This window comes from Erinaceus europaeus, chromosome 19 (assembly GCF_950295315.1).
Source record: "Erinaceus europaeus chromosome 19, mEriEur2.1, whole genome shotgun sequence".
Taxonomy (NCBI): domain Eukaryota; kingdom Metazoa; phylum Chordata; class Mammalia; order Eulipotyphla; family Erinaceidae; genus Erinaceus; species Erinaceus europaeus.
Genome location: NC_080180.1, coordinates 19,609,823 through 19,628,021, shown reverse-complemented (window position 1 = coordinate 19,628,021; position 18,199 = coordinate 19,609,823). Strand labels below are relative to the sequence as shown.

Sequence of the window (18,199 nt, the reverse complement as noted above, 5' to 3'; positions counted from 1 at the left end):
GGGAGCTAGGATGCTGCTGCACCTGCGCCAAGCTCTGCCTAGGGACGAGCTGGGCTGCTCGATGCTCCTTGTGGCGTGTCAGCAACTGCACCCAGAGTCCCCTGCTTAGCCTGTAAATGGGTGTTTTGAGGGGGTACGTGGCCCCTGCCACATGTCCTGGGATGGGGGCCAGGAGTGAGCGTTTTCCCTGTCCGCAATCTGGGGGCTGTCCCCCAGCCACCATCTTCAGCCAGCCCACGCAGGGAGGCACTGAAAATCCCCTCCACCGGCTCCCCCAGGCCCCTGCCCTGCCACTCCCCACCCCTCAGGGGTATCTCTGTCAGTCACAGCAGGCAGCCAGGCTTTTCTGCTCAAAGTTCAAGGTTCAGGCTGGCCCAGCAACCTATCTCAGGGAAACAGCTGTCTTTCTGACAGAATCCTTCAGCAGCCTCGGGCTTCTCTCCTGGCCACAGAGCCAGGCCCAAACCTGTGATAGAATTGAGGGGCTGGGGCAGCTTGGGGAGAGCTGTGTGCATATGTTACTCCTGGCTGGTGGCTGGCCCTGTGTCCCTGGGGGCATTGGACCCCAAGGGTTCTTCTGAGGGACACTGAAGTGTTGGCGTCCCCAGCTTGAGGCAGTGTTCTCTTTGGGAAAGAGCTAGGGCGTATTTCCAGGCCTGCACAGGACGGCCGGGCCATCATTCCAGAACACCCTCAGTTCTCTTCCTGGGACTCCCCCACTCCAAGCTGGCTGGTGGGGCAAAGTCCTCAGGTCCATGGCATCTGGTTACCCTAGACATCCTGCAGGGGTTTAGTCACCTCTGTCATGGACTGTGTGTGTGTGTGTATGTGTGTGTGTGTGTGTGTGTGTGTGTGTGTGTGTGTGTGTGTGTGCGCGCGCGCGCTTGAGATCTGTGTGTCTGTGTCTCTGTGTGTGTTGCTGTGGTAAATACTGGTCCCAGAGATAGTCACTGACATTTGGGTGCCCTAGGACAGGGGTGTTTGGAGAGACAGCCAGAGCTCCTCCTGTGCCTCTTGCTGCTCCTAGGTTGAGAGGAGTGATAAGAGTGGGGAGTCACAGGAATGAGTCCAGCCCTGGAGCCTCTGTTCAGCCCAGTGGGGCCTCTGGGCACTCAGATGCCAGGCTGTGGGTCAGGCAAGGGCCCTTGTTTCTTGCTCCTTCCAGCAGTACCCCCCAAAAGTGCTCAGGATGGTGACTGGCAGGTACCACCTACTCAGCCTGTGTTGGGCACCAAGACTGCTGGAATTGAGTGGGATTTCTGGAGTCTTACTTACTGGGCCATTCCCCCTCTCCCACCTGCTGAGCTCTGCTTGGTTCATGGCCCGGCTGACAGGCACCCCCTCTCTCCCTCTCTCCCGGGAAGGGGCATGATCACCTCCATGGGAGGAGCCAAGGGTGCACGGACAGCCCCCCTGCAGTGTGTGTCAGTGGCTGAGGGCCACACCAAGCCCATCCTCTGCCTGGACGCCACGGACGAGCTGCTCTTCACAGGCTCCAAAGGTGGGTGTGGCCTGGGCCAGTTGGGTGGGTGCAGGGCTCCCAGCCACCCAGCTCTCTTTAACAGATCAGTTGGTGAAGGAGATGAGAACACATAGCCTGCAGGAGTTGAGGATGTGTTCTGGCTTGTGCCTAGGGTCACGACCCTCCCACCTCAGTTGTCCACCTGGTCTGTTCAGCCTCCAGAATTCCGCAGCCCTCCATCCCCGTACTTACACCCAGCAGTGCCTATAGACTGGTGTGCAGGTCCCTACAAAGTCACAGTGGCTGAATCTAGAGACACCATCAGAACAAGTTTCCAGAGACAACAGTTCTGTTGGAGAGAGACAGACAGAAAGATATATGCATTGCTTAAGACAGGAGCTCATGCTAAGAGAGCATCATTAGGGCACTTCAGTGTTGCCTCACACAAGCCCAGCTGGTGGCCTGCTATATACCTCAAACCAACACCCTCTGAGGGTCCACCATTGTCCAGTCTATCGCCATGGAACCTGGCAGTAGCTGTCAGCCTCAGTGATTGATGGGTGGATTTCATGTTTTCCCCGTTAAGGCTACTTGACATTGGCTTGTTAATTTTGTCAGCAGTTAGCAGCTGCAGACAGAGAAGTCAGAGACTTTAATAGTCTTATTTTAGTGGCCTGGAAGGTAATGCTGTGGACAGAGTGTTGGACGCTTAAGCTTGGGGTCTTGAGTTTGATCCCTGGCATCATATATGCCAGAGTGAGGCTCTGGTTTTCTCTCTCTCTCTCTCTCTCTCTCTCTCTCTCTCAATAAGTAAATAATTTTGTTTTGTTTTGTTATTTTATTGCCACCAGGGTTAGCTGGAGCTTAGTGCCAGCTTTGGACTCTACCACTCCAGGTGGCCATTTTTTCCCCCATTTTACTTCCTTTCTATTTTATTTGCTAGGACAAAAAGAAATTGAGAGGGAAGTAGGAAATACAGAGGAGAGGGACTGGGGTGGGGGTAGATAACATAGTGGTCATGCAAACAGATTCTCATGCCTGAGGCTCCCAAGTCCCAAGTGCAATCCCCTGCACCACCATAGACCAGAGCTGAGCAGTGCTCTGGTAAAAGGTAGGGTGGGGGACAACTGTAGCTTACAATGGAGGGAATGGTGACATAGAACTCTGGTGTTGGGAACAGTGCAAAATTATACCCCTGTTATCTTGTAATTTTGTAAATCAATATTAAATCACTAAAGAAGAGAGAGAAGAGGGAGAGAGAAAGACACCTTCCTCATCACTCATCACCACTCATGAAGTATCCCCCTACAGTTAGGGAGTGGGGGCTTTGTGCATGGTAACTTGTGTGCTTAACCAGGCGTGCTACCTCCCAGCTCCCCTCTTTGTTTAAAAATGCTTATTTCAAGGTGCCCAGTTGGTGGCGTACCTGGTTGAGTGCACATGTTGCAGTGTGCAAGGACCTGAGTTTGAGCCCCCCGTCCCCACTTGCAGGGGGAAGCTTTGTGAGTGGTGAAGCAGGATTGCAGGAGTCTCTCTGTCTCTCTCCTTGTCTGTTTCCCCCTTCCGTCTTAACTTCTGGCTGTCTCTATCCAATAAATAAATAAAGATAAGAAAAGTTTTAAAAAAGAATCTTATTTCTGACCAGAAAAATAGTTCTCTGGGATAGTGCATTGCTTTGTCTGTAGATGAGCCAGGTTTAAGTCTGGCCCCCATTTCACTGAAGAAAGTTTTGGTGCTGTGGTCTTTCTCTGTGTGTGTGTGGGGGGGGGGAGGGCACCTCAGCAGTGCCCTCGCCACCCTGCCGTCTGTGGCATTGGCCTGAGGAGTTGGTTCTGAGGCCTAGCAGCTTCTCCTGAGAAGGGAAGCCTCCCTCCCTCTCCCCCCGGAACCCTCCCTGCACCAGGGTCACCTGCCCCTGTGCCGCCCCAGCACCCCTGCCCTCCCCACCTGCAGACCGCAGCTGCAAGATGTGGAACCTAGTGACGGGGCAGGAGATCGTGGCGCTCAAGAGCCACCCCAACAACGTGGTCTCCGTCAAGTACTGCAGCCACTCGGGGCGCGTGTTCTCTGTGTCTACCTCCTACATCAAGGTGTGGGATATCCGGGACTCGGCCAGGTGCATCCGGACCCTCACGTGAGTACCCTCCCCTGCTCCATGGGCTGAGATCCCCAGTAGGACCATGGTGTCTGGCTGGTGGCTGGGTGGCCCTTCGCTTGCTTGGCACCTGCCTATGTCCCAGGTCCTGCCCTTGGGTTGGGCTGGCCAGAGGATCCTGGGGACAAGGCGAAACCATAGGTGGTAGCCATACAAATCAGCCAACTGAGCCCTGAGCCTAAACAGCTCAGGCAGGTGCGGGTGAGGAGGAGGGGGGAGGGAGGGCCCTCCAAGATAAAAGCCCCTGGTAAGCTACAGGCTACTGTTTAATTTGATTTTTTTTTTTTTGAGAAGGAGGAAGAGAAGTGCTCACATTATAGAGCATAAGGGCCCAGGTTCAAGCCCCTGGTCCCCACCTGTAGGGGGGAAGCTTCACAAGAGGCTTCAGCAGGGCTGCAGGTGTCTGTCTCTCTCCCTATCTCCCCCCTCTTGATGTCTCTGTCCAATAAATAAAACAAAAAAATAAAAAGTTAAAAAATTAAAAAAATATTGAAATGCAATGATTCCTACAAATATTTTTTAAAAAGACAAGAAGAAGTAAGCACAAGATAATGAAGGTAGTGAAACCGCCCCATGTGACCCTTGTGGCCTAGTGCACTGCAGTGACCGTGGTGTCCTGGGGCCCCACCTGATGACTGCATGTCAGAACATGTCACTTTAACTTGTGTACCCTTCTGGGGTGGGTGTTGGCAGTTGGGGTATCTGTGCCAGCATGCTGGGGACAGGTGGGGGTGGGAGCTCTGTGCCCTCCCCTCAGTTTTGCTCTAAACCTAAATCCCTCTAAAAAAAATAATAAGTTAAGAGGCCAAAAGATAGTTTACTGAGTAGAATACATCATCCCCATGATCAAGGACCCATGTTCCAGCCCCCCGTCCTCACATGCGAGTCCCATGCACAGCACCAGGGAAGCTTCCTAAATAGTGGAGTGGTGCCATAGTGTCTCTCCCTCTTTGTCTCTCTCTCTCTGGAATTAAAGGGGGAGAGAAGAGAGCCAGGAATTATGGAATTGTGCAGGCACAAAAAAACAGAGTCAAAATGTGTGTGTGTGTGTGTGTGTGTGTGTGTGTGTGCGCACGCGCGCACGCGCGCGTAGAAATTAAGCCCAGAGTAAACAGAATATTATCTCCACAAGACCCAGATTCAAAGACAGACTCATGAGTTAGCCTTGAAGCCTAAGTCACCTGCAGACAGACAATACAGCAAGTATGAGGGCTTGTCTCCTGTGAGGCATGGAGTGGAGTCCTCACCCTTGGCCTCACCTTGTCAGAACAGAAACCTCCACAGGACGCTGTAGCCCTCCCTGTCAGTCAGGGAGGGCTTTCTGGAATAAGTGGGCTATCAGACCTGACCTTCTCTCTCTCTCCCATGCCCTGCCCCACACCCACCCCCAACACATTTGTAGGTCCTCAGGCCAGGTGATCTCAGGGGACGCCTGCGCAGCCACATCCACGCGTGCCATCACCAGTGCTCAGGGTGAGCACCAGATCAACCAGATCGCCCTCAGCCCCTCAGGCACCATGCTGTACGCCGCTTCGGGCAACGCCGTGCGCGTGTGGGAGCTCAGCAGGTGAGGGGGTATCCGGGGCCAGCACCTTGAAGGGTGCATCGCCGCACACCCAGGGCTGCCACATTCAGCTGCTCCTCTGCCTTAGGCTGCTGGTGGGGTGTCCTGCAGAATGCAACCCCCCTGTGCTCTGAGACTCTGGGGCACTGAGGCGCTGTGTCAGGCTCCTGGTCTCTGAACTCCATCCCACACCAGGCTCCTCCTGACCACCCCTCCCATGCCTGCCTCTCCCCACCTCAGGTTCCAGCCTGTGGGCAAGCTGACCGGCCATATCGGCCCCGTGATGTGCCTGACTGTCACCCAGACTGCCAGCCAGCACGACCTGGTGGTGACCGGCTCCAAGGACCATTATGTGAAGGTAGCTGGAGAGGCCTGGGTGGGCGTGATTCTAGAAGCTTCTCCTGCTCTCTATTGCCATGGGGGCACGCACCAAAAATAATAAGACTTCTGGGGTCTTGTGCTGAAGCAAAACGCTGCAAGGAGAGGAAAGACACCCCTCAGAGTGTGCCCTGGGACTTAATGACAAACCGAAAACAACCCAAAGGTCTGAAGGTAGAATAATAGTGAGGCAGGAAAAACTCCAGGAACCGTATGCAGCTGTGAAAATGCCAAGCAGGCTGCCAGGAAAGAACTCAGCTTGTAGAGCAGGGAACTTCCATATTTGAGGGTCCAGGTTCAATCCCCAGCACCACATGTGCAGAAGTGGTGCTCTGGTCTTACACTCCCTCTCTACCTCATAGTAACAACAACAACAAAAAATGATGATGGGGGAGTCAGGCGGTAGCACGGCAGGTTAAGCGCACCTGGCTCAAAGTGCAAGGACCGGCATAAGGATCCCATTTCGAGCTCCTGGCTCCCCACCTGCAGAGGAGTCGCTTCACAGGTGGTGAAGCAGGTCTGCAGGTGTCTATCTTTCTCTCCCCTTCTCTGTCTTCCCCTCCTCTCTCCATTTCTCTCTGTCCTATCCAACAACAATAACAATAATAATAACTACAACAAGAAGACAACTAGGACAACAAAAAGGAATAAATAAATAAATACATATTTTTAAAAATTATGCTGGATGTGAAAAGAAAACACAAAGGGCGTTAAGCCCCCTGGTCGACCCCTGATTGTGTGATTGACCTGTGGACAGGTCCCATAGGAAGGAAGGCAGTGTTGAAAAAGGGAAGTACCATATGGACATTGCTGGATGAGGGGAGGGGGATGCATTTCTAGGCCTGAGCTCTAGCACCACAAGGGAGATGCCAGAGGAAGCTTTGGCACCCTGGTGTGGCTCCCTCACCCCATTTGGTCTCTCTGTCTCTCTTTCTCTGAAAAAAAGTCAGCCAGAGCAATAAAATCATGATGTGTTGGGCCCGTGACAACTAAATTAATTAGTTTGAGAAGTAGAAGGTGGCAGGAGGGTGATGAGTATTTTCATTTAAAGTGTTAGTAACAGCATATTTCATATATTAAATATATATATATATATATAAAGATTTGAAAGAGAAGTTCACTCCTCTCACTCACTGTGGGGTAACCCGGGGTCACTCGGCTCTGCAACCCTCCACCGCAGGGGAAAGGCCCTAGCCTGGTGCATGTGTCGGGCCCATGGGATGCTCTGCCCTGCCCACCCCTGTCTCTTCCGGCAGATGTTTGAACTGGGTGAGGGCGTGGCAGGCACCGTGGGCCCCACCCATAACTTCGAGCCCCCACACTACGACGGCATCGAGTGCTTGGCCATCCAGGGCGACGTACTGTTCAGCGGCTCCCGGGACAATGGCATCAAGAAGTGGGACCTGGAGCAGCAGGAGCTCATCCAGGTAAGGCGAAGACAGTGGGGCGGGGGCGGGGGCGGGGGCGGGGGCGGGGCCCTGGGTGAGGCCAGAGCTCTCCCTGCCTGCGCATCCAGTGCCCTTCTCTCCTCAGTCCATCCCCGCCCAACCGTGGGCCCTCCCTGTGTGGCCACGCCCACCCTCCTTGCTGGCTGCCCCCAGCTTTGACCGCATCGCTGAGTTTACCCCCACAGCCCCTCACCGCTCTGCACCCTCCTTCCTGCAGCAAATCCCCAATGCCCACAAGGACTGGGTGTGCGCCCTGGCCTTTGTGCCGGGCCGCCCCATGCTGCTGAGCGCCTGCCGCGCCGGCGTCATCAAGGTGTGGAATGTGGACAACTTCACGCCCCTCGGGGAGATCAAGGGCCATGACAGCCCCATCAACGCCATCTGCACCAACGCCAGGCACATCTTCACGGCCTCCAGGTGGGTGCCACCCGGGCCTCCCCGAGGGTGCGGCTTGCAGAGCACTGTCCATGGCACTGCTCACCCTTGCTGGCCATCTAGGAGAGCCCACAGGGCCAGGGCATAGGAAGGGGCACTCTCCAGCCTGCCCATCCCTCTCCCAGCAGTGCCCACCTCAGACCACAGGGCAGCCCTGTCCCCACGTCCTTCCAGCCCAGTCCACCTGGCCCCACCAGACAGCAGGGACTCAGTGGTCTCCTCTCTTTCCTTCTCATCCCCACCCTGTCCCTCATCCCCCTCCCATCCCCCACGGCCTGTCCTCTGCCTCCCGCCTCTCTCCCCCACAGTGACTGCCGGGTAAAGTTGTGGAATTACGTCCCTGGACTCACCCCCTGCCTTCCTCGCCGAGTCCTGGCCATAAAGGGCCGCGCCACCACCCTGCCCTGACCCTCCTGCCCTCCCCCTGCCCCCTTTCCTCTCTCTCTCTCTCTCTCTCTCTCCCCTCTTTCCTGTTCCCTCTCTTTCTCCACTTCGATCTGAGCTGCTTCTTAACGGTATGAGATTGTTTTACTCCTCCGCCCTGCTCCCCCCACCTGTCCTGCCTGGCCACACAGCTCGCCCTGCCACCCCCCTGCCTCCCCTCTCTCCCCAGCATGCACAGTGAGTGGGGCACCCACCCCCCAGGAGAGGGAGCCAGGAAGCAGAGGATGGGGGTGGGGCAAAGCAAGAGGACAACAGAGGCACCCTATGCTGAGGAGCCCCTTAGGGTCTCTGCAACCACTGGCCCCTCCCTCTGCCCGGCACCCTTCCACCTGCACATCCTCACCCCTATCCCAGCTATGCTTGCCCTCTGCTCAGCCACATGTGGGGACTTTGGGTAGTCTGCTCCAACCTTTATTTTGGGGGGGTAGCCAGCAGGGCACACTGCCAGGACTGACCAGCCCCTCCCCCCTCCTGCTCACCTCAGCGACCTGACAGTGAAGTTCTGGAGTGCACGGCGATTACCCAGCGCCCCCCACTAGGAGCCAGGCCAGAGGCTGGCCCCAGGACCTCTGGCCCCCACAGCCTGACGGCATGGAAGGGAAACTGTGTGCCCAGCGGCCAGCTACCCTGGAGACAGTGTGGGTGATGGATGGCCCCTCTCCTGCTCTCCTTCCTGTCCCCAGCCCCTTCCCAGCCTCTCAGGAGAGAGGCTGGGGAGAATATGAAGCTGTGAAGCCAAAGGGCATTTCCTCCTGTTCTCTCCCCTGGGCCCCGGGCCTCCTGCTGAGCTGGCTGTGTCCTCTGGCTGAGCCGAAGGACCCCTTGGGGCAGTCGCCATGCCCCTCCATCCACAGACCTCCCCCGCCTCTCAGCCCAGCCTCTGAGCCCCTGCACCTGCCTCTGAGCCCCCAAAGCTAGTCCTCAGGAAACCTTGGGAACCAGGTGTAGGCGGCTGGGCCCTGCAGACCCTGAGCCCCTGCCCAGCTGCACCCCGAGATTCCTCGGGGGCCTTCAATGAAGAGGCCTCTGGGGAGAGGCCCGGGACTGTTCTGTGCTTTTATTTATTATGTTGGTGTTTTGCTGTTGCCTCCTGGAAACCAACTTGAAGTTTCTTCCCACATGTTCTCCCTCTCACTCTGGGGGGCCAGGTGTCCCCAAGGGTGTCCAGTCTACCTGTCCTTCTGGCCTCTCCTGCCTCTGAGAGCTTTACAGAGATGGGCAGTGTTTCCAGGGCCGCTCTGCAGCTTATACCCCATGTCACCCAGAGTGGCTCCAGCCTGGCACCTGTGTGCCTTCCTCCACCCAGGCCTGGCTCCCTCCTGGGCCTTACACCAGCTATGCCTGTGGCGCCACCTGTGTCTTCTCCCCCGAGGGCTCTCTCACCCACTCCCCTCCTGAAGATGGGGCATGCACCTCACAGCCCAGGACCACACAGGAAGCGGCTCAGAGAACTATGTTGACCTGGCTCAGATGGTGAGAACGGCCCTCCCCGGCTCCCTGGCACCTGCACCCAGAGCATCCCCCCTGCGTTCTTCTCTCCAGCTCTTCAGGAGACACATGCTGGAGCCTTAAACCAGTGCGGGGTCAGGCCATGCTGAAGGAGGATTTGATGGCTTCGGGAGGATGATAGCAGTTACATCCATGCTTATGAGCCCCCTCTTGCGACAGCTTGGAATTTCCAGGACAGAGCCCAGAAGGTCCCTCTCTGTCCCTCTGCCTGAGTCTGTCCTCACTGCTTTTCTGCTGCTCAGCTGGTCCCTCAGGGGAAGCCTGGAACCCCAGCTCTGCTCAGAAGTTGTAGTGGCTTTTGGACTTGGCACCTCTCTTGAGCTTACTTCCTGCTGGCTCTGAGGCCTGAGAGCACTGGCCAGTTACAAAAGGAAGAACAGAAAAACTGCTGAGGCCTGAATGCAGCCCCCTCAGAGTGTCCCCCTACCCAAGCTAAGAAGGCTGTGCTGCTCTGCTGTGAGTGGCCCCTCTGGGCTTGGGGGTGATACCCTTTGATAGGAAGAACATGGGCAGGGCTGCTGGAGCCTGCGGCTGTCTGTTCAATGGCCCGGAGTCTCCCTCCTTCCAGTCCCTGGGCTGGGGGCAGGGGGCTTCTTCAGCAACTGAGAAGTCCGCACACCTGTCACCCTACCCTGTCCCTCTGTCTTGAACAGAGCGAGCTCCAGCCTTGGCACCTGTCAGAAAGACTCCCTCTGCATGACTGTTTACAAACTCTAGAAACAAGAAACTGCACCCCAGCCCCACCTCCCACGGCCAGCCAGGGTGCCTGCCTAGGGCAGGGGCTGCGCTGTGGCTACAGAGCCTGTCCCCTTCGCATCGCTGCCCGTCTCCTGCTGTTTCTGACGGCTCAGCTACCTCATGGTGCTCCAAACTTGAAACCTTCCAGGAGCCCTGGGCTGCCCGGCCCTGGAGTCTCGGCCCAACTTTTTCAGGGATGTCCAAGGCACACAATTCGGGGCAGGCCCCCCCAACTCCACTCTCTGCACAAGTACCCCTGGTGTGGGAAGCACAAAATGGTTTGGATTTGAGCACAAAAGTGGGACTCGGGGCAGGTGGCGAGGAAGGGCCTCCAAGTTGACTGAATTAGACTAAAGCTTGCCTGTGGGGACGAGGAGTGTCTATCACCCCAAGGCCAATCTGGGACTCATCCTACTGTCTTTTCCTCTTCTGAGCCCGTCTGGAGACTTGAGGCTGGGCCACTTCAGGTTGGGCCATACCTGAATCCCTCACTCAAACCCATACCCCACATTCCTGAACACAGTTCTGTCCATGCTGCCCACTGCATTCTCAGCATCTTCCAACCCCAAGGCCCCCCAGAGTCCCCCACCATCCCCAGTGTTAACCATGGCAGTGTTTCTTAGGGCTGCCGTGAGGAAGTCTCAGCTGCCCTCTTGCCCCCTCCCCAGTGCTGCCTGTGAATCCCCAGCTCCAGACCCAGAAACCGTCCACAGGGAGGTGCCAGTTTGGGCACAGGGCAGTTAGAAGCACAAAGCCACCTCGGGGAGGCCTGCTGGCCGGGACTTCTCTGCCACCCAGGTGGTGGCACAGGCAAGCAGGTGCTCTGCTGTCCTCTGCCTCAGTCCTGAAGGATGCTTTCTGGCCTGTTGCCCTGCATTCATCACCATGCTTGTGTGAGTGGGTGTGAATGGCCCAGAGCTCCAGTGTCTGCCCTTGGCATCTCAGCCAGGAAGTAGGTCCAGTTCCGGAGCTGTGCATCATCACCCACAGGCCTGCACCGCCCCAGGGCCTTTGCTGTCCTCTCCTGGACCCAGGGCCTCTGCTGCCCCTCCTGTGCACGGACAGAGCCTCCAGGCTAGGTAGGTCGTCCCTTCCATGGCAGCCAAGTCCACCCCCACTCCCTGCCTGGTCCCTTGCCTGTATGGCCAGGGTGGTCGGTGCAGGCCCGAAGGTGAATCAGGCCTCATCCACACCAGCTCTCTCAAGGTCTACCCTGTTGGAGCCGCGGGGGCTGTCCTCGGGCCCCCCTGCACCCCCGCCCGCCTCATGGCCAGCACAAGGTGTAGATAAGTTTTGTACCTCTGCTGACGACTGTACATAGTGTACGAGAGTTATTTAAGCCCCCGCCGTACATTTCTGTTCCTAGACGGGATGTGTGTTCTGAGACATTGTCATAAATAAAACCTGAATGACCAGTGTCTAGTGGTGTGGGCCCCAAGGGCCAGTGACACCCTCTGGGGTGGGAAACCTGTGAGAGTGTCCTGGGCGGTGGGTGCCCTACTTGTCCACTCAGGAGATGACGATGGGGGATGGCCTTCTCCTCACGACTCTGGGCTCCTGGGGTAGGTGCAGGGGTAGAAGTGGGGTGCTGGCATTCACTGGGCACTTGCACCTTGGTGGGTCCTCTTTTTAGCTTTTATTTTGGTTGGCACTGCACTGCTCTGTGTGATGGGCTGGAAGGTCTTTTATTATTTTTAATATTATTGATTGGAGACAGAGAAATTGAGAGGGAAGGGGTAGATAGGGAAAAAGCAAGAGACACTCCTACAGCCCTGTTTCACTACAGGTTGGGCTGGGGGCTTAAACCTGGAGCCTTGGGCATTGTAACGTGTGCTTAACACCTGGCCTCTCATCACTGCTATTACATCAGTATTTGTGCAGGGGCTTCACAGTTGTTATTCCACCCACCACAATGCCCTTTTTTCCATTTTTAAAATTTTTTTATCTTTATTTTAGGGGGTAATAGAGGGGGAGAGACAGACACCTGCAACACTGCTTCACCACTTGCAAAGCATTCCCTCTGTAGTTGGGGACTTGGAGCTTGAACCTGGATCCTTGTGCACTGTAATGTGCACTCAACCAGGTGTGCCACCACCCAGCCCCCTTTTTTTTTCCTTTTAACAGATAGAAACTGGGGAAGGGGGGCTGCAATTTGGAGGCAAAGGAGAGCTCCCACAGCACCACTGTACTATTCATTGTGTCCCCGGCTGCCACGCATGGGACTCCCATACAGTGCCAGGGGCTCAAACCCAGGTCCTCGAGCATTATAAAGTGTGCACTCTGCTGAGCGAGCTGTCCCACAAAGCCAGGGTCTCTCTCTGAAGTGAGAAGAGTCAAGAAGGAGGTGACTTGCCCATGACCTCAGCTTGTAAGAACTGAAGCAGGACTGGAACTCAGATCCACCTGACCACTCACCAGTTTCCTTCTGGTCTAGAGCAGACAGGAAAATTGAAAAGGCAGTTCCCCTCTGAGGACCATGGTTCCCCTACCATCTCCAGAGGTCCTGCCATGCCCCTCTGCAGGTCTGCAAGGGCCCCACAGGGAGCCATGGCCAGCTGCCCTGACACCTGGTCCCTCAGACAGCTACTGGGAGCCACTCCTCTAGGGGCTTCTGAGGATGGTGTTACTCCCCCCCCTCACCCCCCCCAGGCCATCCCTATCTCCAAAGACAGAGATCACAGAAGTGGCAACCTAGAGGGAAGGGCAGGCCTTCCCTGGTGCACCTGACTGAGGACATACCCTAGTGTCCCCCACATCACATCTCTCCCTGCACTGAGAGCAAGTCAGTGTTTAAAGTCAAAAGCTCTCAGCGCACGTAGCTGAGTGGGAGAAGAATCTCAAAACAGCCAAGAGCTCCTTGGAGTGGAATGACCAGGAAACACTTCACAAAAGCTCACACGGCCTCCTTTTATTATAAGGACCCTGCTGAGGCATGCGGCTGCTCAGGAGCTGGCCACTGTCACTGTCACCATCGCAGGCACCCTCTCAAGACCTCCTGTGACAGAAGCATAAGGCAGGGCTGGCTGACAGCCTCCTCTCCTTGACTTCCAGGATGTAGAAGATCTGCGTGGCCAGGCAGCTGACAGTGGGCTCTGGGTCTCTCTGCTTCTGCCTGAGGGCTACAACAGAAAAGGCTCAGTGACCCACCAGCCCCTCCTTTTCCCTGGCTCCACCCTCCTCTCTCCTGGACAACAGCTGCCAGTGAAGTACTCCCACTCCACAGGCCAGAGCTGAGCACTGAACTCTCAGTGAGAGTGGCGTTGGAGTGGGGCCCAGGGAAGTGCAAGGGAGGGTGCTTCTAGGGGGACAGGGACACTGATGAGAGCAGCTCTAGAGGCTCCAAGAGGAGACATGGGGAAACACCATCTCCCCTCAAGGGAGAAAAAGGTAGCTGTCTCCCCTCTCACCCATAAAGAGCTCAGAAAGCAGTTAAAGGTAAAGGCTCAGCTGGTAGAGAATAGGACTTGCATGCCTGAAGTTCCTGATTCAGTCCTCAATGTCATGTGCAACTCTATCTCATGAAATAAATCCTTTACTAAGGACTTATATTGGGCTGGGAAGACAGCATAGTAGTTATGCAAACAGACTCAAGCCTGAGGCACTGAAGGTTCCAGGTTCAGTCCCCAGCATTACTATAAGCCAGAGCTTCTCAGCACTCTAGTTTAAAAAAGGGGGGTATTTATTTTATTCACGTGAAAGAGCAAGAGAGCAGAGAAATAACCAGAACAACACTCTGGCTAATGCAGTGCCTAGGACTGAACTCATGATTGACTGTCCAATGCTCTAGCCACTGTGCCACCTCTTATTTTGCAATAAAATAAATTTTGGGCAGGGTGAAGGGTATAGCATAATGATTATACAAAAATACTCTCATGCCTGAGCCTCTAGGGTTTCAGATTCCATCCCTAGCACCACCATAAGCTGAGCAGTGAATATCTAGTAAATATAAATAAATCTTCACATATTAAACATTTCTGAAGGGCTGGGCGGTGGCAAATCTGGTTGAGTGCACTTGTTACCATGCACAAGAATCCATATTCAGGCCCCCAGTTTCCACATGCAGGGGGAGGCTTCGCAAGTAGTGAAGCAATGCTGAGGGTATCTCTTCTTTCCCTCAATTTCTCTCTGTTCTGTCAAGGTTTTTTTGTTGTTGTTGTTGTTTTTTTATTAAAAGACTTCTGGGTGGTGAACAGGCCAGTGGGGGAGGATAAGAGAATTTGGGGGAGTGGAGGGGGAACAGGAAGGCTCTGACCAAAGCCCCTTACCCTCCTCCCTGAGCCTCCACCACCCCCCACGCCTCTCAGAGGCAAGGAATGGCCCACTGGGTCCCACTCACCTGAATACACATCATCGATGTCACTGGTCTCCTCCTCACTGAGGATCTGGATGACCTGGCCTGAGGGGGCACCGAATGGAGCAGCTCAGCCCCCACCCTCACTCACCTGCCTCCTCCCTCCTCTGTCCCTTCTTGAGGCCTTTAGTCTAAGAAGTTTCCATTACTTCCCCCATCTGGACTAAAGGAAGAGGGAAGGCACCCCTCTGCTCCCAAGATGCTCCCTGGGGGTACAGGCGGTTGGCCTGCTGGTCCCATCTGTCTCTGAGCCTCCTGCCCTGGAGGAGGGGGCAGAGGAGAGGCCCTCTTCCTGCTCTGACCCTCAGTCCTGCCTCCTGGGCCGTGGGGAACCACCTGAGAACCACACAGCAGCCTGGCGGATGGGTGTCTGCGGGTTGTTGAAGAGAGCCAGGCTCTGCCTCAGGAACCAGAGCGCCTTGCTGGCCTCCTGCTCCAGCTGCAAGAAGAGACAGGGGAGGCTGCGTCAGGTAAGGGCTGCCTGCCTCTCTTCGCCTAAGCCACAAAGGGCCCTGGAGCCCTCTCCTGGGCAGCAAAGGCTGTGTGTGTGCACGCCTCTGTGTGTATATAGGTAGAGGAGACTATGAATTTCATTCCTCCTCCAGGAAGTCTTCCTTAATTCCCAGAGTGAGCTAAGCCCTCTTGTACTATAAAGAATGCCTTTCTATTTTGTTTTTGTTTTTGATAGAGGTAGAGAAGTTGGAGAGCGAGGAGGGGAGGGGAGGGAGAGGGAGAGGAAGAGACCACAGCACCAAACTTTCTTCAATCAGGTCGGGACCAGGCTAGAAGCTGGATCAAGCACATGACAGAGGAGCACACTGTCTGAGGGAGCTATTCCTCTGGCCGTTTCTCTCTCATCTGACCCAAATGATCTTAACTATCCACTCAGGAGCCTAGCCTCCCAACTTAGACTTCCTGGGAGTAGCAGAGGGGGCCACTCTGCCTGAATGCTGGATGAATATGAAGTGCAGACACTCTGTTGCTGGATTCTGGCACCACACACCCCAGAAGCCCCCGGGAAACACTGGATTCTCCCACTCGCCCATTCTCCAGACATCCCTCCACCCCAGTCACAGGTACAGGTACAGGCATAGGCGCAGGTGCAGTGTGGGAGGCAGCTGCAGGCTTACCAGGGCCCTGAGGATTGACCATGTGTCTCTCTCAGCAAATGTGACCTTGAGCCGTGCCCAGCCCAAGATGGTGGCCGTGTGGCACAGGGCCAGCCGGCAGATCTGCAGAGACGGGGTGCAGAGCAAGGAGGCAGGTGAGGCAGGGGCCCAGCCCGTGGCGCTCCTCCTTGGGGCTCTCATGTCCCCCATACTCCTGTGTGCTGGTGGCCAGTAGAGAAAGTCAGGTGCCGGAGAGAGGTTGCTGTCAGTGTCTGCCCACCTCGAGCAGCTCATGGCCACCCTCCAGGATCTGAGGAGAGTACACCTGCTACATGGTCCCAATGGACCCCCAAGACCCCTGCTGGGTGCTTCTCCCCCACTCACCTCTCGTGAGCTCTGGGGGCTGCTCCCAGCCTCTCACCTGAGCCACGTGTGAGTTCTCATCAAGCAGGTGGAGCACCAGGAGGACGATGAGGTTGAGGACCTGGTGCCTTAGGGGGAAGACCAGGATCCGCCTCTTGACCTTGGCCAAGAGAGCCCCGTAGATCTCAAAGGCCATCACACGCAGACTCTCAGACTCCTGGACAGGAAGACACACACACACACACACACACACACACACACACACACACACACACACAGAGACATGTACACAGATACACATAGAGACACATGCACGCAGACACACATAAAGAGACACACAAACACATACACAGAGGCACACACATGCACACAGACACACAATGGAGAAGGCACCTCACTCTCAGTCTCCCCAGTTGCCCAGGGGACAGGTATCCCCTAAGCTCCACCCCACCAACCAGACACCCCCCCATTACATTGATGTTCCCCCAACACAATTCACTCTGACTCTGCAGCACCACCATTATCCCTGGTGGCCTCTCCTCACTCCATCTCACCCCTGCCCTGGTTATTATACAGGAGACATCACAGTGGCACGTAGGCAACTAGGTTGTGTTGTATAGGTTGCCCACTTGTTTGACTTGCCACCAGGGTTATCGCTGGGGCTCAGTGTCTAAGACTCCACCATTTCTGGTGGTCAATCTTGTGTGTGTGTGTGTGTGTGTGTGTGTGTGTTTCTAAACAGAGAGAGAGAGAGGGAGAGAGAGACCGAGACCTGCAGCACTTTTCCACCATGTGTGAAACTTCCCCTCTGCAGGTGAGGACCAGGGACTTGAACCCAGATCCTCAAGCATGTGCATTCTATCTGGGTGTGCCACTGCCCACCCCCCTACAAGGTTCTGCCAAGACAACAGTGCCCAGACTCCCTGACCTCAGAGATGCCAGAATGGACATAGCCTCTCAGAACATCACCTCTTCAAAGAAGGAGCCCAGGGTGAAGGCGAGCTGCGTGAGGAAGGAGGGGGCGTTCTGCCAGCTGAGGTGCTCCAACAGCCGGTGCAGCAGCAGGAAGGTCTCCATCACCAGGTCACTGTCCAGGGAGTAACAGCACTTGAACACGTGGGGCTGGAGGATGCGGATCTGCCTGGCCTGTGGAGGCAGGCGAGGACTATCAGGAACGTAGGCTGCCCAGTCCAGGGCTCTCTCTCCAGCCCTCCAGGCTGGGCCTGTGGCCACACACGCTGCCACATCTCCCCACACCCAGGGCTGGCCCAGTTGGCAGAGTCAACCAGAGAACACCACCCAGAGAGATGTTCCTCTCTCCTCTAGTCCTCATGGGCAAACGAAGCAAAAAGGAGGCAAAGGAAAGCCCGCCTCCCATTGCAAAAAAATATCTATTTTAGGGACTGGGTGGTGGTATACCTGGTAGAGAGCACACTTTCCCATGTGTGAGGTTCCCTGCCTGCAGGGGGGAAGCTTCAGGAGTGGTGGAGCAGTGCTGCAGGTGTCTCTCTTTCTCTGTCTTTCCCCTTCTCTGTCTCACTTTTTATCAAGAAAATGGCTGCTGAGAGCCATGGAGTGGTCCAAGTGCCATGATTTCAGTAATAATCTTGTGGCATAAAAGAATATATATTAATATTTTTAAATTTTTATTTGCTAATGAGAAAGAGAAAGTCAGGGCATCACTCTGGAATATGTGATGCCGGAGATTTGAACTCAGGACCTCATGCCTCAGGGCCCAAGCAGCATGAGACCCCCTCTCAGGCCAGGAGATACAGTTCTGTGAGAACTGTGGTGGTTATGGGGTGGGCAGAATTTTGGTGGAGGGTGTAGTGACACACGCACACACCATGCTTGGGTATGAAACTGTATCCCTGCTATCTTGCAATTTTGAAACATGCTGTTAAATTGCTAATTTAAAAAGCAAAAAAATAAGGAAGATATGTACTGACTAATAAGAGAAAGAGGGTTAGAAAGATAGCATAATGGCTATACAATGAATTTCATGCCTGAAGCTCTTTGGTCCCGGGTTCAGCTCCCAGCACCACCATAAGCCAGAGCTGAGCAGTGTTTGGGTCTCTATATCTTTCTTTATCTCTCTCATTAAAGTTAATAATAATAGTTATAATAATTAGAATGAGAAGGAGAAGAAGAAGAAGAATTTAAAAGAGAGAAAACTAGAGCCTCACTCTGGCATGCAAGTCAAGTCCTTGGCTCTGCTCATGACACGAGGTGATGATGCCAAA

The 18,199-nt window shown here is 55.1% G+C and overlaps 2 protein-coding genes across 7 annotated transcripts in view; one reads left to right on the top strand and one right to left on the bottom strand.

The window, feature by feature from the left end:
- The window catches only part of KIF21B (kinesin family member 21B), a 47,342-nt gene extending 35,791 nt beyond the window's left edge, over window positions 1-11,551 (top strand). For 4 of the 6 annotated variants that reach the window (XM_016187679.2, XM_060178515.1, XM_007522071.3 and 1 more), the window contains 7 exons: window positions 1,365-1,501; window positions 3,416-3,596; window positions 5,020-5,184; window positions 5,422-5,539; window positions 6,816-6,986; window positions 7,225-7,424; window positions 7,751-7,951. In XM_016187679.2, coding sequence (XP_016043165.1) covers window positions 1,365-1,501; window positions 3,416-3,596; window positions 5,020-5,184; window positions 5,422-5,539; window positions 6,816-6,986; window positions 7,225-7,424; window positions 7,751-7,850 — 1,072 coding nt within the window. In that variant the 3' untranslated portion in view covers window positions 7,851-7,951. Of the gene's footprint in view, window positions 1-1,364; window positions 1,502-3,415; window positions 3,597-5,019; window positions 5,185-5,421; window positions 5,540-6,815; window positions 6,987-7,224; window positions 7,425-7,750; window positions 7,952-8,370 lie in introns of those variants that run through there. The other 2 variants (XM_016187678.2, XM_016187677.2) reach the window with 1 other exon arrangement.
- Window positions 11,552-12,009: 458 nt separating this feature from the next.
- Window positions 12,010-18,199, bottom strand: part of LOC132534602 (maestro heat-like repeat-containing protein family member 7) — a 29,494-nt gene continuing 23,304 nt past the window's right edge. The window contains exons 17-22 of the mRNA XM_060178516.1: window positions 16,926-17,102; window positions 16,015-16,173; window positions 15,615-15,716; window positions 14,821-14,923; window positions 14,470-14,529; window positions 12,010-13,252 (exon numbers count right to left, since the gene is read on the bottom strand). Coding sequence (XP_060034499.1) covers window positions 13,119-13,252; window positions 14,470-14,529; window positions 14,821-14,923; window positions 15,615-15,716; window positions 16,015-16,173; window positions 16,926-17,102 — 735 coding nt within the window. The 3' untranslated portion in view covers window positions 12,010-13,118. The remainder of the gene's footprint in view (window positions 13,253-14,469; window positions 14,530-14,820; window positions 14,924-15,614; window positions 15,717-16,014; window positions 16,174-16,925; window positions 17,103-18,199) is intronic.